General features: G+C 44.0%; 2 protein-coding genes across 5 annotated transcripts in view; one reads left to right on the top strand and one right to left on the bottom strand.

Annotated features, from left to right (window-relative positions):
- LOC133354810 (uncharacterized) overlaps window positions 1-12,121 on the bottom strand; it is a 63,106-nt gene extending 50,985 nt beyond the window's left edge. The window contains exons 1-4 of one of the 2 annotated variants that reach the window (XM_061571949.1): window positions 11,832-11,955; window positions 10,768-10,896; window positions 4,124-4,173; window positions 2,421-2,491 (exon numbers count right to left, since the gene is read on the bottom strand). In XM_061571949.1, the coding sequence (XP_061427933.1) occupies window positions 2,421-2,435 (15 nt within the window). In that variant the 5' untranslated portion in view covers window positions 2,436-2,491; window positions 4,124-4,173; window positions 10,768-10,896; window positions 11,832-11,955. Of the gene's footprint in view, window positions 1-2,420; window positions 2,492-4,123; window positions 4,174-10,767; window positions 10,897-11,831 lie in introns of both variants that reach the window. The other variant, XM_061571948.1, reaches the window with a different exon arrangement.
- Window positions 12,122-19,242: 7,121 nt separating this feature from the next.
- NSMAF (neutral sphingomyelinase activation associated factor) overlaps window positions 19,243-24,955 on the top strand; it is a 62,638-nt gene continuing 56,925 nt past the window's right edge. Inside the window, exons 1-2 of one of the 3 annotated variants that reach the window (XM_061571926.1) lie at window positions 19,243-19,448; window positions 21,899-21,979. In XM_061571926.1, the coding sequence (XP_061427910.1) occupies window positions 19,444-19,448; window positions 21,899-21,979 (86 nt within the window). In that variant the 5' untranslated portion in view covers window positions 19,243-19,443. Of the gene's footprint in view, window positions 19,648-21,898; window positions 21,980-24,955 lie in introns of those variants that run through there. The other 2 variants (XM_061571923.1, XM_061571927.1) reach the window with 2 other exon arrangements.

Genomic DNA, 24,955 nt, shown 5'->3' with positions numbered 1-24,955 from the left:
GGCAATTCGCCAGAATGGTGAGGCTCTGCTGTGTCTCCCGTTCTTATATATGGGAGTGTAGAAGTACAGGACAATATATGTTGCTGCATTGCCCTTTGCGGCCCACAATGTAGCCCACAACTTACAATATCCATTCTGCATCATAGTGGTGACTCGTCCACTAACTATACAGCAGGCTAAAATCTGCTGAGCTTCCGAAGATCAGATTGGGTGCATTGCAGGTGATTTTGTCTGAGGCACAGTACTGTGTACACGTATACCGTAGTACTGGTAGGAACCTCCTGGTTTCACCAGCCCACAGGGGATTATTGTGTCCGTCCGTCGTGCAGGGAGGGGCTGGGTGGGGAGGGGAGGGTGGGGAGGGGAGGGTGGGGAGGGGCTGGGTGGGGAGAGTGAGGCTGGGTTGGGGGTGGGAGGGGTGGGGCTGGGTGGGGAGGGGCTGGTCACCCCGTGGTGCCCTTATAAAACTCAACGTTTAACCTACTCACGCCGGCTTGTGCCCGCCCTCACAGTTGGGCATATTTGTGGAATACACCACGCCGCCGTTGACCCTGGCCATTGACCGAGCAACCCAACGTTCCTACCAGCTCCCTCCGCAGCAATGTGTTATAATGCACTGTATTACCATGTTGAATGAATATTATGAATAGAAAGGTGTCAATGTATGAGGTACGATTCAGCACTATAGATGAAGGCTAAATAAATGTTCAGATTACGGTTATGGACCTGAAATGGTTTGGCGTTGTGGTTATGGGTTCAGACTCAGTAGGACTGCCCGGATTAGCACGGGTGGCTACGTATGATGCGAAGGAAGTTCAACGTACGTACTGAAGGGGGTGCGACAAAAGGAATGATTTATCCCGGGCCTTACACAAAAGAGGGCCTCATAGTAGGCCTGCAGATGGTGGAATAAGGGGGGCACACGTGGCATTGTGCCCCGGGCCTTCAGGAACCTCTTAGCGGCCTTGAAGCTTGGCTCAGGTATGGCTAGTGGTTAAGGCTAGGTGTGTTTGAATGAGAGTAAGAGGCTTGCTAGGTTAGAAGTTAGCATAAGGAATAGCATTGTTGTAGTTTTTTTTTGCTAGGGATAAGCTTAGTATCAGTAGGTTAGGGTAGTGAATAGACTTACAAGGATTAGGGTGAGGTTATATTTGAGACTTGTCATCGCTGGGCCAAGTGTTACACTTGTTAACATGCAAAGAATGGTCCACACAAATGCATGAACAACCAATTCATGGTCAATTTAGTATGCATTCTTAGAAGAAAATTGATTTTCACAGGTGAGAATTTTCAAGTGGTGTTATTCTCACGGCATTACAGTGACACTACGGCTCCAGGTTGAGGATGCAATGAATCCGCCTCGGGTTTTTGTGTTGCAGTCCGCGTGGATTCATTAAGAAACTGGAACGTGTTGGCAGTGGCCTTCTGTATCAAATGAGGGCACAAGCCACCCACGCAGCTTCCCAGGAGAATGAATCTGGTGTAAGCCCGCCACTGATGCATTATCACCACACATGGTCTTTGGGGTGGCAGAGTGGTGCAGTGGTAACACTTGTGTGTGCCTCACGGCAAGACGGGCCTCTGCAGTTTGATTGCGGCCTTGGGCACCGGTCCGTGTGGCCTTTGTATGTTCTAATACCAACTCTGGCATTTGCCAGACTCGTGCAGCAAACCTGCTGTTAATCACTGCTGTTGTTGGCCAGATATCCTCAATGCTGAAAAATTACCTGGAAATTTCTCAATTTGGATTACACATAGCAGCAGCTCCCTACTGTGAAATCTGGGCAGGACGCTCCTGAAACACAGTCTTGACTCAGGCTTCCCCAGGTAAACAATACTAATTCATTAGTCCTCCTGCATGACGCATTGTCATCTTATACTGGAAAACCCACATGGGGACCTCGTTGCATATTTAACCTGGAGCCTGCTGTAATGCCACAATTATTTTTTATGTATGTTGAACTTCAATCGTGCTTATCGGAGGTGAGGTGAAAGGGCAACAAACTTAACACAAAAGGCAGTTCTAAAAAAACGAATTTTCAATTGAGGTGATTTAAAAGTGCATAGCCCCAGTAGCATCCTAACATCGGGAGGAAGAACGTTCCAGACGGCCGCAGAAGTGCGTCTGGAAGCGCGCGATGCGGTGACCGTCTTTGTTAGATGCTGCTGCTGCTGCTGCTGCGAGGATGACCGGAGCCGCAGGACTAATGTGGACACTCAGAGCCGGCCCAGCCACTAAGCGACCCTTGCAATTGCAAAGGGCCCCGTGGCCAGCAGAGGGCCCCCTAGAGTCACTGCTAGATAGTGGATGAAAAAAAATCATACATCAAAGGGGCCTCCAACCAAATTTTGCTTAGGGCCCCCAAAGGTCTAGGGCCGGTTCTGTGGACACTGCTTGGCCCTGCTGACAGAAGACTCACCTTGATGTGAGCCATGACAATCTTCCGTCCATCTGCAGCATCGCCCACCGTGAGCCGAGGTGGAGCCACTCCTGTGAGCAATACACAAAGTAACTCTAGATTTGAAGCTTTCGTAACTGCAAGGATTCATATTCTTAGGTTTTTTTCGGTAAAGTCACGTAGGTAAAAAAAACTTGATACAGCTATCGTGCTGTGACTGTTCCGCCTGAAGACGGAAGCTTGTGTTGCCTCCCAAACGTCGTGATTTTTATTTTATTTTACTTTTATTAATTTTAATTTTTTACCTACGTGACTTTACCGAAAAAACCTAAGAATATGAACACAGAGTAACCTTTAAAAATCAATTTAACTTTTGATATTTTACATGTAAAGCGAAACCAGGTGGAGTCGTGCTCACACCTTGATTGCATTGTAAGAAGATGTATTATAACATAGCCACTACTGAATGTCGTAGTTAACAAAGCATGTTCTAAATGTTTCAGAGAGTACTGTGCTACAATATATTTCTTAATATAACAGTCTACAACCCTATGGATTGTAGGCTGGCTTGTAAACTGTAGATTCTTGAACCCTACGTTTTGACTTCAAACTTTCGTGACTGCAGGAATTCATATTCTATGGTTCTTTCGGTAAAGTCACGTAGGTTGAAGAAAAAAAAGCAATTAAAAATATCACGTTTCGATCAAAACGTCGTAATATTTTTAATCACTTTGTTTTTTCTATCTACGTGTCTTTACCGAGAGAACCATAGAAAATTATTGAACCCTTTTTACCGCATTCTGATTTTAAAACCTTATCACTTTAATTTTTGCAAAGGAAATGTTTGCTTTGACAATTAGACTGCGGTCAAATGGTTTAGAAATCGGCAGCCCACTGATTAAATTGTTAGGGCCGGCAAGCATGCGTGACTGCGTTTTATAATTTACCTTTAAAGACAGCGCTATTGAATAATGAATTGAGTTTTGTGTTATCTGTATTTGTGCACCACTGCCAATGCAGCAGTATTTCAGAATTATTAGTTGTATATTAACAGTTGCAAGGAGGCGCTGGGGTTATTGCTCCGTTGAGTAACATCGCTTCAACTGGTAATAAAATGTACCGATTTTATTGTTGAGCTTTCATTCAGCAGTGGGTACACATTACAAACAGGCATGTAAAATTGAACACTGTGTACATTAGTGTACGTGACAAATATAATTAAAACATGAGCTGTGCACAGCGGGTTTAACCGTTACTTGTTGTGTTGCTTAGATTCAATACCAGACTCGTTGAACTGTATTGATGCTGTAAATACATGTTTACGAGTTTGTCTTAAAAAGTTGTGACGTAAAAAAATTATTGGATTGCATTGGCAGGAGTACGGAGACTACAAAACAATGTTTAATGCCATTTGTTGATCCATGAAAGTATCAATGAGTTTCATTGATTGTTTTTAACGGAAGGTTTTGCATGTCAATGTGTGACGGGTTCCATGTTCGCTGGTGGTACCATGTTACGTGCTTCAGGTCATGCAGTCACATCTTGTGATGTTCGCCAATAAATGTTTATCGTAAAATGTCATCGATAATTGAAAATGTGCAAATTATTATTTTATTGCTTTCAAATCGTGTATGCATTTGTGTTTTTTTGTGTGCGAACAATTGAGTTGGGTCGATACATGGAGAGGCGTTTGATCGAAGTGGTATTTTGGTGCTGTGCATTACCAACTATGTTTGCAACGTGAACTGCAGCTGCAGCGTCACCGGTCCAAGCCCTGTAAAATCGATATTGCAGTCAACACCCGATCTTTCTTTTCATTTCAAGACAGTTGTTAAAAAAAAATCTGCAGCATATAATTTCAATATTACCATAACATGAACTGAAATTAATTCCATTTGTGTTCCCTTGTAAAATCAGCCCTTTTGTCAATATTGGTAGCACCATGTCGTCACCTTATGGCAAATGTCTATGCAAAAACAGTCAAGGTACGTCCTAAAATGTGTTTCATTCTGAATTCAAATTGCTGATGTCGGAATGCTGAGATTTATACATTACGGTACGGAAATGATCACGACGCGAGTTAATTGCATGCAATGCTTTTATAACACTGGGATTTTTGCACACAGCGTTGGTGTACGGTGTTTTTTCTGAAATATTTTGCTGTCTTTTCTTGGATTTTCTGTTTGCACTTAGTCACATATTCACTTTAAGATGTTTTCTTGTTCATGTTTTTGTTTTTTGTTTCTTGCGGTTGCACCCGATTCAAGAGCCGAATGGCTCACAGGGCTATACCTAATAAATGAACTTGAACTTGACACGCATCGCACGCGTTTGATGTCTAGAATATTTCAGGTATTATCCCTTACACTGTAAACTGTTATTATACCGCAGTTTAAACCGCAAGATTGAAATGTTGCCAACATATTCCTCATAAACGATACAGTAGTGTCCTAAAGTTGTTGCTTTTACGACAAAGCTTGAGTGATTTTCAACAGCAAATGGTAGAAGCATTCGAAACAATCACCCCTGAATTGTTGGTGACGAAAGGACCGTTGAGTAGTCTTCAACTCGACTTTTCAAGCAGACACCTCCACACGGACAATCTGTTCGGGTTATGGGCCACGAGGGGAACGTGCACCCAGTTGTAAAGAGTGGTGTGAAGTTAAATTGCGGCCAAAGCGGATTATCGACTTACGGTAGCCGCTCTACTTCCAACCTCTTGTTGCCACTCTCAACTAATTCCCAGAAGACTGCAAATCCTCGCAACACAGATGAAGCAATTGTACTTTCGCGAGCCGATTTGGATATCGGCATACACATCCCTTACAAGGTTGTCCTTACTGTGCAGCCTACATCGTTTGTCTTCCTCTTTTTAGAGTTTTTTTTTTGAAAATGAATCAAACCAGGATATCGATGGTTCCTCAAATACTGTGACTGGCTTTGCACAAAATATGTGGTGCCTTGTGCTTACTGGTGCCTTTTAATTTGTAACTTTGATCCTCATACGTGTGGTATCGATAGTTTCATATTAATGTGCAATTTAATTGAGGGACTCCTGTGTATTCTTGGTTCTTTCGGTAAAGTCACGTAGAAGGGAAATAATAAAATAATAAAAATAAAGCACTAAAATTCTCACGACGTTTCGATTGCAACACAAGCAATAATCATCAGGTGTGGTTTTCACACCTGATGATGATTGTGGTTTTCACACCTGATGATGATTGCTTGTGTTGCAATCGAAACGTCGTGAGAGTTTTATTGTTTTATTTTTATTATTTTATCATTTTCCTTCTACGTGACTTTACCGAAAGAACCAAGAATATGAATCCCTGCAGTCACGAAAGCTTTAAATCGAAATTTGGATTCCTACAGTTTAAATAGTCTTATTCTGATGATGCCAAAAGTGATATTTGTATGATATTTAACAGGTGGTCTTTTTTGGTTGTTAAATACTCGATTGGCTGCACGTGACTAACATGTTGGTTCGTCAATCAGTTTGATGCGAGGTTTCCATGGAGACCAGACATCACACCTGAACTGTGCTCGACAGCTCTCGGTACAGCATGGCTTAGCTTTTGTTCCAAACACTTAAATAACTCTGAAGCTCCGCGGGCTTGACTGACCCCTGCACCCCTGTCCGTGCCATGGCTGATTGAGCTAGGTTATGGTATTCAAAGAAAAAAATTGTACGTAATTTTACACAATATTCTTACAAAAAAAACACAGCCCTGAAATTGACGTAAATGAGAGAAGTTACTGAACACGTGTCTCTCTGACACGTTGACCCCGTGATGTCAAGGACACGGACTACCCAGACTGATCGTTTCGTCTCATTCATACGACGTTCAACCACCATGCCGCAGGTCAAAACACTTCTCTTACCACTCTCATATTTCCTTGAACTTGCTAGACTTTGGAATCCCCTCCCATCATCTCGTGTATTCACTAAAGTTGGTATTACTTTGCTCAACTCAATACACTATCTAACACACCTACAATAGCGTCGTTACTTGCTGGCTGCCTAGCAGTTTGGACCTTTGGGCCTGTGCTGAGCAATTGTGATTTCACAATTTTTTTTCAAGAGTGGAAATTCAGCCCAGATGAAATTGGCCTGCTTCCTTAGCAAAGCGAGCCATGTGGCCCATAAGAAGTGGCTACATGGCCAGGTGGGAATTGGCTTGGGCTGGTGTGGCTTGCCACGGGAATCCAGGCCACGGTCACTTCACCGGTTGGTGAATGGGCTGGTTGCAGCCCAATGATCGTTGTAACAACGCAGCATGAGTATGTTGAGGTTATGTTCTAGTGGCATTATATTGGTGGTCTCTCAACGTACCAACCATCAAACCTTTTGGCTAACCATCAATCAAAGACGGTCACTGCATCATGAACTTTGAGATGCGCTTCTGCGGCCGTATTGAATGTTTTTCCTGCCGATATTAGGAAGCCACTGGAGCTATGCACTTTTAAATCTAAATTGAAAACTCATTTCTTGAGAACTGATTTTTACGTTTCGATTGTTATCCTTCCCCTTTGCTTAGCACGGTTGATGACATAAAGTGCAAAAGAAGTTCAACATACATATGATATGTCTCAAACATTGGAATTTTGTGGAGTTAAGACTTCAACTCTCGCCATGAAAGAAGTGTTACTCATGCAAGCAAATTGGGGCCTGACCCCATAAATTATAACCACTGCTTCCAGAAACACATATTTAATACTTCTGAAATGCAGTTATAATCCCATTAAATTTTTCGGCTGCTTTATAATTCCTTGGCATTTCCAATAAATCAGCACATAAGCTGAAAGTGTCACTCTCTCATCCAGCGCTTTAAATATTCTCATTAAAATTTCTCATTAAATTTAATGTTCATATGCCTCACACGGAACACTGTCAATTAATCAGCACCCAATGCCGGTTGTCATTGGAATCCCCTGTGACATATGAGCTACTCACAAGAGCGTGAGCCATTGGGTAAGTTTTCAAATTGACACTGCAGGTACACCCAGATTAATTGTATACTTTAAATACCCTACATGTAAGGATTAACCAATAAGTTATCTTCTACTCTTTGGTTTTTTCGAAAAAGTTACGTAGGTGTAGTGACAGAACGGTCACTACTGTGTTGGCCCGTACGAGGGCTGGGGGCCCCAAGGGGGTGCCTGGGGGGTCACGTGCTGGAGGGATCCGGACCTTCCCAGAGGTGGGGGAAGTGAGGCGTGGCCTGGGAAGTGAGGCGTGGCCTGGGAAGTGAGGCGTGGCCTGGGCGGAGCCGGCCACGCCAGAGAGACGAGATATAAGCGTGGTGTGAAGGCAGAGCAGGGCTGTTCCTGAGAAGAATGAAGACACCTCGTGAAGATGCCAGAAGAGAAGACCTACAGTGAGCGGACTGCCAGCAGCCACCTGGCTGGGTCACGCTGGAGCGGCTAAAATACAATTGTGTGTTAGCTAGTGTAGGTCGGTGGTCACCACCCTATGTGTAGAGTAAGAGTAACTGTTGAGTAAACGTTGTGTTAATTAATAAATGAGTGTTGCTTCCCAAGAAGTGTGTGCGCCTAAATTGAACCCATTACATAGGTATAAAATATAATAAATTAAATCACGACGTTTCGGAAGCAACACAAGCATCCATCATCAGGTGGGACAACCACAGCAAGAAACAAATTTCTGTAGTGGGCAGCAATTTTTTCTTGCTGTGGCTGTCACACCTGATGACGGACGCTTGTGTTGCTTCCGAAACGTCGAGATTTAATTTATTTTATACCTACCTGACTTTACCGAAAGAACCAAAGAGTATGGATCTCTGCAGTCACGAAAACTTCAGATCTAGATTGAAGTTATCTTCTATGCCCAAGATCATACGAACGTTGGGTGTGTACTTATGTCCTGCATGGATCCACTTTTAAGAAACTAAGATTACTCAAACAAGAAAAATGTAGAGATATTAATTCAGTAAAATATATCAATGTAAGTTTCAGACTCAACAGCAAAATGCAAACAAGGAGAGTGCACTTGAATGTGCAAATCCATGCCCGAATAGTTAAAGTTGTCATGCTATTGAGTAAGCTGAAAGAATATAACATCAAGCGTTGTGAAGCTGAAAGAATATAACATCAAGCGTTGTGAGAACGAGGTAACCCGGTGAATCATAGGTCAGAGCGATGAGCTTGCAGAGCTGATGTCTGAGTTCCAAGTCAGGGCAACTGCTCGTGGTTAAACCAGTTTCCCGCTCATAGCGAGTGGATGGTATCAGCCTGATCGATACTAACTGCACAAACAACAAAAAACCCCTATAATATAAACTTGGCGTTGCACGTTATTTCGCTAAATTCCAGATCTAAAAATAAATAAGGAAATTCGTATATATGCATACATTCTGTAACACTTTCCAACATCCGTTTTCCCCCCCCTGGAATTATTTAAGAAGCAAACGTAACGGTAGCGCTCACGGCGTGCACGTAGGAAGCAGTGCGTAGACCGTGGTGAGACAATGTGAGCTCGGATAGCGGCTCTGCCAGAAAGGGCCGCGCGTACCTTGACCAGGCAGGGCCAGCTTGTAAAGATAGGTCCTTTGAAACCGAGAACCCTTTGGTGCAAAGGCTAAAAAGGCCATTTATGAAGTGTTGTGAATTATTATTTTTTGCGGTGCCGTTCTCTAACACATGGGGTGCGTGAAGGAGCAGCATGCAGGAGAAATTGAAAGAGCATGATGAACTGTGCACCTTCAGGTCATGGAGGGTGATATATTGCAGGTAGTTCCTTGACAATGATTCAGTGTTTGTGTAAGTGTAGTGACATCGTGGACGTCACTTTTTAATGCCGGCCCTAGAGAGGCACGGCGTGCGATGAATGATAGCGCTGAGTGGCACCACGCTCGGCGTGCAATGCCGACCCCTACAGGATGGGGTATGAGGTTGCCAGCCAAGGGAATGGGGTTACTATAGGCCATGGCACTCTGGTTGACCCTAAACGACACGTGACCGGTAAAGTCGACAAAGGGGCCCCAGGTGGGGGCTAGGGGTGGTCACGTGTCAGGGTCGAGATCCTGCTCGAGGGTTCAAGAAGGTGGTCGTGGCTAAGGGCGGAACCAGCCCCGCCACAGAGGATATAAGCCGGGTCCCTGAGTGGGACCGGCCGCTTTTGTTCATCCTGAAGAATCTACACGTTCTACGTCCTGAAGAGTCACTAACACGTGGACCCAGACCCATGCTGTGGTCTGGTCCGTTGTAGCTAGTTACAGAGTAATTAGTGCAGTTAGCCTGGTGGTCCACCACCATAGGTTGTTAGCTTGTTAACCCCGTGTGTTGGTATAATAGATATGTGTTGCCTCTAAGAAGTGCGTCTGCGACTCGGTTGAACTCACTACATAAGTATGCAAACGTGAATACAAATGAAACCCTGTCTTGCATCCTTCAGTTGAACAAGTGCATTGTTGTGAGGTCGAACCATCGAACAAAAATAGTCACTGCATCGTGCGCTTTCAGATGCGCTTCTGTGGCCGTCTGGAACACTCTTCCTTCCGATATTAAGAAGTCACTGGAGCTATGCACTTTAAATCTCGATTGAAAAATAATTTGTTTAGATTTGCTTTTTGTGTTTAGTTTATTGTCCTTTCCCCGCAGTTCCGATTAGCATGGCTGGCTACGTACTGTGCGAAAAAAGTTAAACATACATACAGATAATCTAAAGAGCAGGCATGTTGGTGAGAATGTTCACTATATTTTTAAGTAATTTACGAGGTGCAAAGGAACCCTTCATCCATCTTTCAGAGATTGAAATTCATCTTTCAGATTCAAGCCTTAAACAGATTGATGAATTTCAATATTTAAAATGTAAGTGTTCACATTTAACTTCACCAGATGGATGGTCCAAATCTCTGGATTAATTCATTTCCATTTGCTGCCAACAAATTAATCACTGTCAAACTGTAACCTTCGCAGCACCCAACACAGCCAGAAGATTCAATTTAGCATAACCCATGCCAAGACAGACGCGTTTAGAACCCTCAAGGCACACAATGACATTGTAATATGATTGACTGACATTGTGATACCTTGGTGGTTCGGGCAACTGACTTGTATAAGGAGTAAGCATTCAGAAAGCGGAGTAATATCTCATCTGTACTCAGCAGTAACTTCACTGCAAAACACGACATGTAACTCCGTCCTAGTCCGGACTTCCGCTGGCAACCTAAAGAAACTTCAAAGACTACAAAATAACCTAGCACGCGTCGTCATTGCACACACTCATCCCCGTCTCGACTCACTAGCTTGTCTCCGTGCTCTCAACTGGCTACCCATCGCCAGTAGGGTCACATACAAGATCGCCTGCCTCTGCCACAACGCCTTCATGTCCGCCTGCCCGCCGTACCTCTCTTCATTATTGACAACTTGCAGCTCAGCGACTCACGACCTCCTCTTGATACCAAGATCCAGGATGGTCATCGTGTCTATGCGCCGCTTCTCGGTGGCAGCCCCAACAGTCTGGAACGATATCCCTCTGCACATTCGCAGCATCACCTCAATCGCCTCCTTCAAGAGACACTTAAAAACTCACCTCTATAACCACGCATTCGAGCGATTCTGAGCTTGGCTCCGCGCCTCTGATTTGCGGCCACTACGTCTGCAAATTTGCGCACGTTACAAATTGAACTATTATTATTAAGGAAAGTCTGCGATCACTTTTCAGTCACGGTGTCTTACCTGTGTTTTGCAATACAGTACTTCATTTCACAGGCATTTTGTAAGTGTTTTTTTCTTCAATAAATAATTGTGGAAAAGCCGAGCGTGTGCCGTGCGATCTGTTGACACCTTGAGCGTGGCCATAGATATTAATTAATAACTCCAGTGATGTCATGAAATGTAAGTCCATACAATTAAACTCAACACAGTGGCATTGTCACAAACCCTGTGGTGAAGTGGAGATGTGGCGGCGAAATCATCTTTGTGTGGAGGTAGTTGCTAGCTGCTAGGGAAGAGGCAATGTGATGATTATCTGTACAGGTGCTGAGCCTCCCCTAGGTCGACTCAACCTCAAATGAGTACCTGGTGCAGTGTGCAAACATCGCTTCTGGGCAGACGTGTGCCGTTCCAGCCATCATAGGTGCTCGCTAACAGCACTTGCCCCAACAGTCTGTTAAGGCTACAGGTATTTGCCTTGCTAACTGCTCGGTGCACTGCTACATTGCGGCGGCTGGAACAGGCCTTCATCCAGCAGTAGACTGACCATGGCAGATCGTGAAGACGATGATGACGACGACCCCTCCGTTGCTACGCAACGTGTTGCTACGCGGGTTCCCATGGTAACCATACGCGCTAAGGACCGTTCAAATCGCCGATACGCTCCTGTTCCCGCCAGAATAGCAACACAATATGCATATATTTATATATTTTAAAAAACCGATTAGTTTTATGGAACCTGGACGATTTCTTCACCTTTTAACGAGGCCCGTGAGGCATCCCAGCTGCTGCTGTCCGAAGTGTACGGCGGCCCTCAGAGCAATCAGCTCACGATTCAACCGCGCCACCGTCTCGCGTAGCCTGAACACTTCGTAGCCGGCGCTGCTCGCTCGCTTGCGCTCTGCCATTGTCGTTGCAACGTTAAGAAGTGTACGAACGCAACAAGCGTGCCATCTAAGCGTCCCGTGAACACGCGGCGGGGAGTGGAGGGTGTGGGCCTGTAGATAGTTTTATGCTGGAGACGGGACGCCGACGCGCGTCGTCACGGCAACCGTCGTGAAGGCAACGGGTTGCGTGATGACGTAGTTGCGTGATGACGTGACAATTGCACGGAAACGTAACGCGCTGACGTCACACCAGCAGGTGCGCGATTACGTCATAATACATCAAAATCAGAATACTGTATTGACACTGGTAGGAACCTCCTGGTTACACCAGCCCACAGGGGATTATTGTGTCCGTCCGTCCGTCGTGCATCCAACAATGGGAGGGGTGGGGCTGGGTGGAGAGGGGAGGGTGGGGAGGGGCTGGGTGGGGAGGGTGGGGCTGGGTGGGGGGTAGGAGGGGTGGGGCTGGGTGGGGAGGGGCTGGTCACCCCGTGGTGCCCTTATAAAACTCAACGTTTAACCTACTCACGCTGGCTTGTGCCCGCCCTCACAGTCGGGCATATTTGCGGAATACACCACGCCGCCGTTGACCCTGGACATTGACCGAGTAACCCAACGTTCCTACCAGCTCCCTCCGCAGGAATGTGTTTATTTGGACTCATAGCTGTCAACCCACGCGGTTAAAACCCGTATTCTTGTACAGGGAAATTGAGTTTTCAGGTCCGTACACAACGTACAGCCGTTTCAATACGGGGAAAAATATATATGTATTGAAAATACATTTTTTTGGGTTCGCGGAAATATGTGTCGTTAAGCCCACCACCACCCGACATAGCTCATTCGTAAGGTTTGTCACGGAAACAGAACATGCCAATTCGTTGCTAGTACAGCACACCGGTGTGTTGGAGAGCGAATCCACAACATTTACAATCTATCTAAAATATACATATGTTTCTGTTTCTCCCTTGTGATGGGACCTTGTAGGGTGAACGTTGAGATGTATAAGGGCACGGGGTGACCAATAAGGTCTGAATTGGTCTAAAGGGCTGTCCATAAATGACGTCACGCACCTTAGGGAGGAGGGGTCAGACATTTGTGACGATGCGTGACGAGGGGGGGGGAGTTGAGAAATGTGACGTCACATCAAAATGCGCAACTTTAAATAAATATAGAATTGTTATAATAACACTAATTTTTAAAACAACACTCCTGCAACATCAGAGTGCAGCGCCACATTAAACACGTATTTAATGTGGCGCTATGTCTCATAGTGTAAATGCTTACCCCGAGCTCTCAATACTCTGGTGGTGCATTGTCTTTGAGTTGTGCGCCTTTTGGCGTCATCTGGTCCAACACCAATGGAGACTAGGCTCTAAGAAAAGCTGTCTCGGGTGTGGACCAATCAACTTCAAGGACAGTGCATATCATTATCATCATCAGAGTTGTTTCTTTTTGTTTGCATTTTGACTGCTTGTGTTGTGGTTATTGCAAACATGATGCCTTGTATAAAGGTGTCAGTTTTTGTACCAGTTGAAAGGGTAAAAACCTATCATTATGTCTCATTAGTAGTCTGACTTGCTTGATAGTGAACTGCCAGATGCCTACAGGCAAGTACATCATTCGCAAAAATAGGCCATTGTGTTGTCAGTGGCAGGGTCCTCGTTTGCCAAATTACCCGCAAATCACTCAATTGGAAAATAAAGGCAATAAATAGGCTCCTTACGACACAAACTCGGCACTCCAGTAAACAAACGGGACGTTGGGCAAACGTTGCATCTGTTAATTTGGGAAGGACCTTCTTTAAGAAGAGTCATGAGACTCAGAATATTAATTTATTCTGGAGGAATCCGATGAGCTATTAAGCTATTTTTTCACAGATGTCCAGTAGGGGTTGATTAGAGCGTTACAATAACAAACAATACAAAACACGATAGGAGTGCAAAGTATAGGAAAGATAAAGAAATCACTTAAAAAATTGTAGACAAATACTACTAAACTGTTTTTTTACCTTACCAGGTAAAGTCCACTGAGCTATTAACGAATTTTTCCTGGCCACAAATCATAGCTCAACGAAGTGGCTCATCATGTGGAAATGTATAGCAGCAAAATAATCTAAACGCATGTTGCTAAAAGAGTGAGGGCTTTCCTGGGTAAACATGCATAATTTAAAACAATCATCCAAAATTATTGCAAGTACAATCGACTCTAAATTATCCGCGTGCGTTTGATCGGATTTGCAGATGAACAGCGCGCCTGAGATTTTGAGATATATTACTATCTCATGGATTTCGATTTAAAGCTTTCGTGACTGCAGGGATTCATCTTCTTGGTTCTTTCGGTAAAGTCACGTAGAAGGGAAGTAATAAAATAATAAAAATAAAACATAATAAAACAATTCTCACGACGTTTCGGCCACAATGCAAGCAGCCGTCCTCAGGTGAAAACCAGGTCCGTCGAGGCGACAGAGTCTGAATGAAACAGCACACGGGCTTAGAGCATATATATAAGCTGGGCGCATTGACAAAGGAATTTGCATATCAACAGGAATTTAGCATATTTATGGAAAATGCAGGAATGTAATTAGTACTGCATATGCATGTGCATTATGCAGGATTAACAGCATCAAAGGGAGCTGCAGTTACTGCTGCTGCAGCAGTTGCTGCTGCTGCTGCAGTTTCTGCTGCTGCTGCAGTTGCTGCTGCTGCTGCACTTGCTGCTGCTGCTGCACTTGCTGCTGCTGCTGCACTTGCTGCTGCTGCTGCACTTGCTGCTGCTGCTGCACTTGCTGCTGCTGCACTTGCTGCTGCTGCTGCAGTTGCTGCCTTATCCATTTTAATATAACACTATGTATTATTCTACCCACCCTAATGTGTATCATATGTTTACTGTACAATTACGACACCATACATTACTCTGCACACTGCACCATGCCAGTGAGTGGAACGCGGTCTGAAAGTCACCGTTAACGTGAACACAATCAGTTAAGATCCGAAATGGTTTATTACGTCCTTCCAATGATTGCTAAGCCAGAATCCATCTTCTCGGTTGAAATTGTCACACTTATCTTTGAGTGTAACAATGTCCACATCGGATTGGGACCATGTGGAAAAAATGACTGCCTCTTCAGCTGCCGCTATGTCGACTAAATGTAAGGACAACTTGATTTCCAAATTCAACCGCCTCTCAAACAAGAAACCGGACCCACACATTGAAAAGCTAGATGTTAACAAAGTCGTAATTAATCGCAGTAACAGTCCTATTTCTGAAGGTTTGAAATCCGTTTTAGCTAAAGGACTAAACTTTGCAGTCACACCTAGACACATACCAGTTAATGATATAATTGCTCGAGTAGATGTAGCTCTCAAGGGCTTGAGTCACATCGCTGCAGACGTAGCAAGATCTGAAATCTCTGTAACCCTCAAAAACGCTAAGATGCCAGCTAGCAACATTAGCAAAGATGAGCGTTTTGAATTAGCTCAATTAAAAAAGAGGGATGACATTGTCATCCTCTCAGCCGACAAAGGCAATGCCACTGTCATCATGGACAAAATAGAATACAACAACAAAATTCAAGAACTACTCAACGATGGCAGCTATACAAAAATAAAAAGAGACCCCACCAACAGCCTCGTCTCCAAAACCAACAACATCATTTCTGCTTCAACCGCATTAATTGATCAGACCAAACAGTTCTCGTTGAAACCTTCTGCAGCCAGGCCACCAAGATTGTACGGCTTGCCAAAGATACATAAAGAAGATACACCTCTTCGTCCCATTGTCTCTACTATCAACTCCCCCACTTACAAACTGGCTCGTTTTTTGTCCGAAATCCTACGGCCTTTCACTGGAAAAACCACCTCTGCAGTACTAAACTCTACTGACCTGGTATCGACAATCAAGGGGATTGCCCTGTCCCCAGACGACCTGCTTGTCAGTTTTGATGTGGTTTCCTTGTTCACCAAGGTGCCTGTGCCTGACACCATCGCAATCATTGAAGACTTGGTTCATCAAGGACTGAATGCTGGGGTACCCCCCCTGGTGAGACACTGCTTAACCAATACATACTTCACCTGGAATGGAACCTTCTACAAGCAAATTGAGGGCACCCCAATGGGCTCCCCCCTATCTCCGGTTGTAGCCAACATCTTCATGGAGAAATTTGAGACGGACGCCATCCAGACTGCCACTCTACGCCCGACCTTATGGAAGAGGTACGTAGACGACACTTTTGTCATCTGGCCACATGGCCGGCCTGCTCTAGACCAATTTCTCGACCACATCAATTCCATACACCCAGCCATCAGATTCACCATGGAAGTCGAAAATGATGGCAAGCTACCCTTTTTGGATGTCCTAATCAAAAGGAGACCTGATGGTTCAATGAGCCACTCTGTCTACAGGAAAGCCACCCACACGGATGCTTATCTAAAACCGGATTCCCACCACCATCCATCCCAGAAGAATTCCCTCATCAAGACTCTATATCATAGAGCCCAATGCATCTCCGACCATGAACACATTTCCAGTGAACTCAAACACGTACGCCAAGCTCTTAAGGCTAATGGTTACTCCGACTACACAATCCGCAAAGCCATCACTCCAACCATCAAGAAGGATCCTGTTGAGGAGCCTTTCAAGACCATCACCTTACCCTACATTGCTGGGGTCACAAAAAAGATCTCCAAAATCCTGATTAAACACAAGATCCAGGTCCGATTCAACACAGTACATAAAATCCGTGATCTGGTCCCGTCTGTAAAAGATGTGGTTCCAGACATACAGTACCCTGGCGTCTACAAACTAAGTTTCCTCTGTGGTAGCAGTTACATTGGAGAAACCAAACGACATGTCTCGGACCGCATCCGTGAACATAAGGCAGACCTGAAACACGGTAGGACAAACACCTCAGCCGTGGCAGATCACTGTTACAATTCAGTGGGCTCACATGACATTGACTTCTCCAAGACAGAGGTTCTCTGCAAGCCATCTGGCTATCATGAAAGATTCGTTCATGAGGCGATCCACATATACAAACACAGAGACAATTTCAACCGAGAAGATGGATTCTGGCTTAGCAATCATTGGAAGGACGTAATAAACCATTTCGGATCTTAACTGATTGTGTTCACGTTAACGGTGACTTTCAGACCGCGTTCCACTCACTGGCATGGTGCAGTGTGCAGAGTAATGTATGGTGTCGTAATTGTACAGTAAACATATAGCAGTATGATACACATTAGGGTGGGTAGAATAATACATAGTGTTATATTAAAATGGATAAGGCAGCAACTGCAGCAGCAGCAGCAAGTGCAGCAGCAGCAGCAAGTGCAGCAGCAGCAGCAAGTGCAGCAGCAGCAGCAGCAAGTGCAGCAGCAGCAGCAAGTGCAGCAGCAGCAGAAACTGCAGCAGCAGCAGCAACTGCTGCAGCAGCAGTAACTGCAGCTCCCTTTGATGCTGTTAATCCTGCATAATGCACATGCATATGCAGTACTAATTACATTCCTGCATTTTCCATAAATATGCTAAATTCCTGTTGATATGCAAATTCCTTTGTCAATGCGCCCAGCTTATATATATGCTCTAAGCCCGTGTGCTGTTTCATTCAGACTCTGTCGCCTCGACGGACCTGGTTTTCACCTGAGGACGGCTGCTTGCGTTGTGGCCGAAACGTCGTGAGAATTGTTTTATTATGTTTTATTTTTATTATTTTATTACTTCCCTTCTACGTGACTTTACCGAAAGAACCAAGAAGATGAATCTCATAGATTGTTAACACGTAGGCTTTCGCGACCAATATCATCCATAATACAGGTTTTTTTTGGGGTTAGATCGCGTAAATATATAAATGTGTCGTTAAACCCGCCACCACCCGACACAGCCAATTGATAAGGTTTGTATTGTGGAAAATAACGACGAATAATGTGTATTATTATGAGGTTTGTAGTGGGTGGCTGGTGTTTGTGTGAACGCTGCACTACCGAAATCTTGTTGAGTGAGCGGCTGGTGTTTGTGTGAACGCTGCACTACCGAACTCTTGTTGAGTGGGCGGCTGGTGTTTGTGTGTGAATGCTGCACTACCGAACTCTTGTTGAGTGAGCGGCAGGTGTTTGTGTGAATGTTGCACAACCGAACTCTTGTTGAGTGTGCGGCTGGTGTTTGTGTGACCGCTGCACTACCGAACTCTTGTTGAGTGAGCGGCTGGTGTTTGTGTGAACGCTGCACTACCGAACTCTTGTTGAGTGAGCGGCTGGTGTTTGTGTGAACGCTGCACTACCGAACTCTTGTTGAGTGGGCGGCTGGTGTTTGTGTGAACGCTGCACTACCGAACTCCTGTTGAGTGGGCGGCTGGTGTTTGTGTGAATGTTGCACAACCGAACTCTTGTTGAGTGTGCGGCTGGTGTTTGTGTGACCGCTGCACTACCGAACTCTTGTTGAGTGAGCGGCTGGTGTTTGTGTGAACGCTGCACTACCGAACTCTTGTTGAGTGAGCGGCTGGTGTTTGTGTGAACGCTGCACTACCGAACTCTTGTTGAGTGGGCGGCTGGTGTTTGTGTGAACGCTGCACTACCGAACTCCTGTTGAGTGGGCGGCTGGTGTTTGTGTGAACGCTGCACTACCGAAATCTTGTTGAGTGGGCGGCTGGTGTTTGTGTGACCGCTGCACTACCGAAATCTTGTTGACTGAGCGGCTGGTGTTTGTGTGAACGCTGCACTACCGAACTCTTATTGAGTGGGCGGCTGGTGTTTGTGTGACTGCTGCACTACCGAACTATTGTTGAGTGGGCGGCTGGTGTTTGTGTCACCGCTGCACTACCGAACTCTTGTTGAGTGGGCGGCTGGTGTTTGTGTGAACATTGCACTACCGAACTCTTGTGGAGTGGGTGGCTGGTGTTTGTGTGACCGCTGCACTACCGAACTCTTGTTGAGTGAGCGGCTGGTGTTTGTGTGACCGCTGCACTACCGAACTCTTGTTGAGTGAGCGGCTGGTGTTTGTGTGACCGCTGCACTACCGAACTCTTGTTGAGTGAGCGGCTGGTGTTTGTGTGACTGCTGCACTACCGAACTCTTTTTCTTGTTGACGTTAACGCACCCGGAAGCGCGCGCAGATCAGCTGAGCCGGGTCTCGCCAGCCTCCTCAATCTCCCAGTCCGCATTGGCGCACGGTGGTGGGGGGCGAGGGGCGGGGCGCACGGGCCCGTCGGCTGGGGTCCAATCAGGAGGCGGCGACATCCACGGGGATACCCGCTTATGCGGTCTACGGAATCAAAAAGGAGGCCGTTCCACTCCTGACTTCAAAAATTGCTTTGCCGGTGGTTGTCGATGTCGAGACGTCGCTTCCGTTTAATTATCCTTCGCTTCAATGAGTCGATTGATCAACACGTGCGTCGATTGAACGGGGGGTGGTGGTGGGGGTGATTATTGGTGGACTATCACGCGCCGATTTGCGTTGGTAATTAACGTAGGAACTAAAAGCGAGGTTGAATGGGGTGAGTTCGCGCACTGTGTCTCTGGACTCGTACCGTAACGAGAGGCCTGTGTTTTATCGCGTTTAAAGTTGCGTCGATTGTCGAGTTTAAAGTATCTCAAGTTGGGTTTTTAAATCCTTTATTTTCGTATTAATTTGGCGTTCGCGGGGGCGCTCTACGCGATGGCTTTCGTGGCGAAAAAGCCCGGGCAGAAGGAGAGGTGAGTCGTGCCTTTAGCAATGCTGTTTTGCAATGTGCTCTGCCAATGCGTTGTAATCCAATACAGTTTTGTTTGTTAATATACCTGGAGTGGTTGCTTGTAATTATTTTAAAATTACAATTTAGCTTCAATCGGAGAACCAAAAAATAATCGCGTGAGGCCTACAGGCCTAGGCTAACGATCGCAATGTCCCCTCGTAAATTCGATTAAAGTTAACATTTAAGTAGCTCAATATTTCGTAAGATTCCGTTAAAATTATTATTTATTGTAATAATCTCCCGTAAGCCACCAAGATGAAGGATTGCAGTTATATTTTTTGATTTCGGAAAAAAGTTTTGGCTGCAGACACTTAAGCAGTTTTAAGGGCCTTCAAAACATGGGGACAATTCTAGTCGTATATTTTGATAAACTAAAGTTCATTGTCACTAGTTTATATTATTTTATTAAACGTGAGGTCATTGTCAATAGTTTGTAATTTTGCAATCATTGTGCAACATCACGATACAATTGTGGTTCATCGTCGGTTCTGTATAATGTTTGTTGCCCATTGCTAGTACTGATTTATGCGTCTTATTCATGATTCTTTCGGTAAAGTCACGTAGAAGGGAAATAATAAAGTAATGGAAATAAAACATAATAAGATAAAATTATCACTACGGTGAAGAACCCGAGGACTGCTGCTTGCGTTGTGGCCGAAACGTCGTGAGAATTTTATCTTAAGTTGTATTTTTGTTAATTTATTATTTCCCTTCTACGTGACTTTACCGAATGAACCAATAATATGAATCCCTGCAGTCACGAAAGCTTTAAATCGAAATGTATTATGCGTCTGTATGTACCCTTTTTGAGATTAATGCTTGGACCTTTTTCAGATTTGCCATTGTCGGTAATGTGAAATGTTTGTTAATATTAGGCTCGCAGCCCATTGTTAGCACTGCGCAAGCTTTCCATTTCGAAATAATGACTCGTTCAGCACAGGTTATACAATGTATCCATTTTAAGATGCGTTAATTATAACCCATTGTCAGTGTCGTGTATTGTTTCTATCCATTTTGAGCCAAAATGTGAACAAATAGGGGGGTTCAACCATCATAAATGTCCTGATTTCAGGCCATTGCTGGACAAATAATAATACAATTGTATGTAGCTGGCATTGCCTAATTGGCAGAAGTTGCCCGCTTTGGGCCATTCCTCATTTAAATATAATGTACGGAATTGCATCGATGTATTGCTGATTTGGGCCACTGTCCAACATGTTTGTTATCCGGGCTGTAAAATTTTAAATGTAGATGTTCTTCGGCTTTGTGCCAGTGCCTGGCCAAATCAACGATCGCTTCTTGTCAATATTTAATCACACGTCCGGACTTTGTCGATTCCAAAAAGTCAGCTTGCGTTATGTAAATCGCATCTTGTGTACTGCTGTGTGTTTGGTCAGCATGTTCACAAATTACACTATTGGCTGATTAAAAAAGGTGTTTATTCCTACGTCGTTGATAATGCTGCAACTGATGTTGAAGTTGAATACATTATGAATGTCAGGATTTATTAGGACTGGCGCCCTACAAACAGCAGGTGCACAACTGTGTACTGTATTGTCTAATGCTATTTAAATCGTACTTGGGAGTTGGAAAATACCAGATGCCATGGTGGAGTTTTATATTGAACGTGGAGTCCTCCATATGGTTTCAGAGACCGCCTTTGCACCAGTGATCATTGGTGACTATACTGTGGTGATGAGTCCTAATGCCAATGAGCATTTTTTCAGGAAATGCTCGTGTTATTTTTCTTATGCACAATGGCTGTTTTTTTTTTACTATTGTTTGGCTTGTTTTAAACGTACAGCTCAATTCCAGCAGTTGATTAAATGTTTGTACAAGTGCATTTACACGAGATTTTCCAGGTGAAATATTTTGAAAAAAAGTAAATCCACCAGTGGCCTCCCCATGCTATGTCGGTTTTGGAGAAGTTTTTGGCCTTACTTCACCACACTGGTAATTGAAAGTTTGTGAAGGGGTGGTTGGGGTGTATGAACGGCTCTCCACTCGTGTTAGCTGTGGAAAAGAATCGAACTGATTGCTGGATTCGTAGTGCTGCTGGCACCGTGTATGACGATACTGGATGCCGTTGCGATTTCGTATTGTATTCTACGATATATTTCCTTGGAAATCTCAGTCGTGAAATCTGCCTGATTTTACTAATTATACATTCGCCAAAAGTTGTTTTTATCTCTCTTGTAATTATCCTTTTGCAGGTTTTCCCTTTTGATGCTTGACTTGGGCGAGTTTTACTTTGAACATCATTCTGCTTTCTACACCAGTAAGGAGGATGGCAGGTACGCTGGTTTCAATTCTCCGGGTTAGGATTAACGTCAAATTGGTGCAGTTGACATTGCGTCACGAGATGAAGACATTTACTTTTCAGGAAGTCTTTCAGAGCTTTGCATCACCCTATGTAGACACCAGCCTGCAGATGTATGTATCCATGTTGAACTTCTTTCACACCATACGTAACCAGCCGTGCGAATCGGAGGTGCGATAATTTTTCACGCTGCCATATTATTGTCTTTAGGAGACTCCACCATTGGGATGTTGTTTGGCCGATTCGATTGACGAGTGTTTGGTTTGTGGGAGGAAAGCGTGGTACCGGAAGAGAACGTTGGCATGTAACAACAATTGAATTCATAATAAGGTAATGCTTCTTCTTGGTTTTTTCGGTTAAGTCACGTAGAAGGGAAGTAATAAAATAATAAATATAAAACATAATAAAAGAATAATAAAATAAAATAATTAAATAATAATTTATTACTTTATTACTTCCCTTCTACGTGACTTTACCGAAAGAACCAAGAAGATGAATCCCTGCAGTCGCGAAAGCTTTAAATCGAAATTTAAGGTAATGCTTATCACTGCTCTCTTTCGACCACCTCGCAGCCCCCCACCTACTACTACGCTGGGAAAGCCCTGGTCGCTGCACCCATCTAAGCAATAACCAGGCTCGACCTGCTTGGCTTTTTGGTATGATTAGATGGAGCACATCCAGGATTACTTACTGTATTTAGGTTCTAGATCTTCTTGATTCTTTCGGTAAAGTCGCGTAGAAGGAAAATAATAAAATAATAAAAATAAAACATAATAAAATAATTCTCACGACGTTTTGGCCACAGCGCAAGCAGCCGTCTTCAGGTGGAGAACAGGTCTTTAAATCGAAATTTAGGTTCTAGATGTTTGTCACGTGACAACTACACCTGATTTTGATTCGAAAACAATTCCTAGATCCAGGAATTGGGCCACATTTTTAAGTACTAAACTGAATCTTTCTGCGGAAGTATTATTTGCGTTGTCATTTGGCTGTCAGACTGACACCATGAACTTGCCACACCTTGAGAATCCAGTTTGACCACAGCGGGCAGAATCTCACCGGTGGTGCCAGTATCGTGGATTCCTCAGCCACCTGGCTCCGACTCAATCCTCGTTGCAAGCGAATGGAGAGCTGTCATTGTGTTTTCAAACAGTGTACTAATCTTTTGCAAGCGAAATCTAATTCTCATATAGTCAATGCAGAGGACGTTTCTGCCTGAATTTCTCATGTAATCTAACCAAAAACCCGTGGTGTTCTTTGTCATATTTACATTTTTCCAACGTTCTTTTTAAGTGTAAACACTTTTTTAGCAGGTATATAATAATTTCAACTGAATTGGCGTTATAGTTATACATTACCCACTCATTCATTAAACTTGAGTCCAAGTAAGTTCTTGGTGTAATCATTTTTGACTTTTGAAAGGGAACCGTGGTTAATACGAACGATTTGGTGTGGCTGTGTTGGACAGCGGTGCACAGGCAACATAAGTATAACCCGTAAAAACAAAGTTTTTCACTTACATCCTTTATATGCGTGGCGGCTAGAGTCCTCTCGTCCTCTGGCTTGAGATGGCTGCCACCTATGGGTCAGATGATTGTCTGCCAGTATTAAGCAATTGGTAATTAAATATTTAATTTGTTTTCCCTAAACAGTGTAAAATTTGGAAAAAAAATTCACGAACATTAATTGTCTCGCACAACGAGTCTGTGTGCAAAATGTCAGCTCGATTGGATCACGGGAAGTGGGTTAAGAAACGACCGAAAGATTTGCACGGTCCTAAGCAAGCAAGCGAACTTAATATAAAGGATTTAAAAAATAGGTGACTTTTCGGCACCGAGTTTTGTCGTTTGTATCGTACCAGTTGTGAAAGTTTGTATGAGAGGCATATGCTTGCCCTGTCGTTGGAATGCCCAAATATACACCCACAGAGTAATCTACACACACTTTAGAAACGTGCATTGAGATGATTTAGCTGCTCTAAATGTGCACATGATCAGCCATTTTGTTGAGCTTTCGTGTGTGACCAGGTCTCTTCTAAAAAAATAAGTTAATTCCTTGATGGTCTTTGCCAGGTAGGATGGGGCTGGTTTAGTTTTATTCTTATGTTTTTGGGTGATTTTGTTTGCCTTTCCTGTACTTTGCAATCCTCTGTGTATTATTTGTTAATGTTCTAACTCGCACCAACTGGGCATGTGATATTAATAGGTTTTTACCCTTTCAACTGGTACAAAAACTGACACCTTTATACAAGGGATCATGTTTGCAATAACCACAACACAAGCAGTCAAAATGCAAACAAAAAGAAACAACTCTGATGATGATAATGATATGCACTGTCCTTGAAGTTGATTGGTCCACACCCGAAACAGCTTTTCTTAGAGCCTAGTCTCCATTGGTGTTGGACCAGATGACGCCAAAAGGCGTACAACTCAAAGACAGTGCACTATCAGAGTATTGGGAGCTCGGGGTAAGCATTTACACTACGAGACCTCCTTTACCAGTGGCAAAATATAGTAATAGGTGTTTACCCTTTCAACTGCTTGTGTTGTGGTTATTGCAAACATGATGCCTTGTATAAAGGTGTCAGTTTTTGTACCAGTTGAAAGGGTAAAAACCTATTACTATATTTTGCCACTGGTAAAGGAGGTCTCATAGTGGACATGTGATTTTGTATAGCTCATTGGATTCTCCCATTATAAATAGATATGATACACACAATTTGATTAGCCTGCCCAAGGCACTTCGCTCGAGCCAATTACCGTGCATGTTCCCTTGCACTTAAGGATTTGTAGCCCCAGGTCTTTTAAGCATGTGACAACACGTCCATTCAATTATCATTATCGTTGCTTTCACCCGTATATGCAACGAATTTGGTGTTTGAATTTTTAAAAATGTATGATTTATGCAAATTGTATGCCAAATAATTGGTAATGATTTGAAATGTATGTCA

The sequence above is a fragment of the Lethenteron reissneri genome, chromosome 49 (genome assembly GCF_015708825.2).
Source record: "Lethenteron reissneri isolate LAM-NWPU_2019-01 chromosome 49, ASM1570882v1, whole genome shotgun sequence".
Classification (NCBI taxonomy): Eukaryota; Metazoa; Chordata; class Hyperoartia; order Petromyzontiformes; family Petromyzontidae; genus Lethenteron; species Lethenteron reissneri.
The sequence above is the reverse complement of the archived record's forward strand: the minus strand, read 5'-3'. Positions and strand labels throughout refer to the sequence as shown.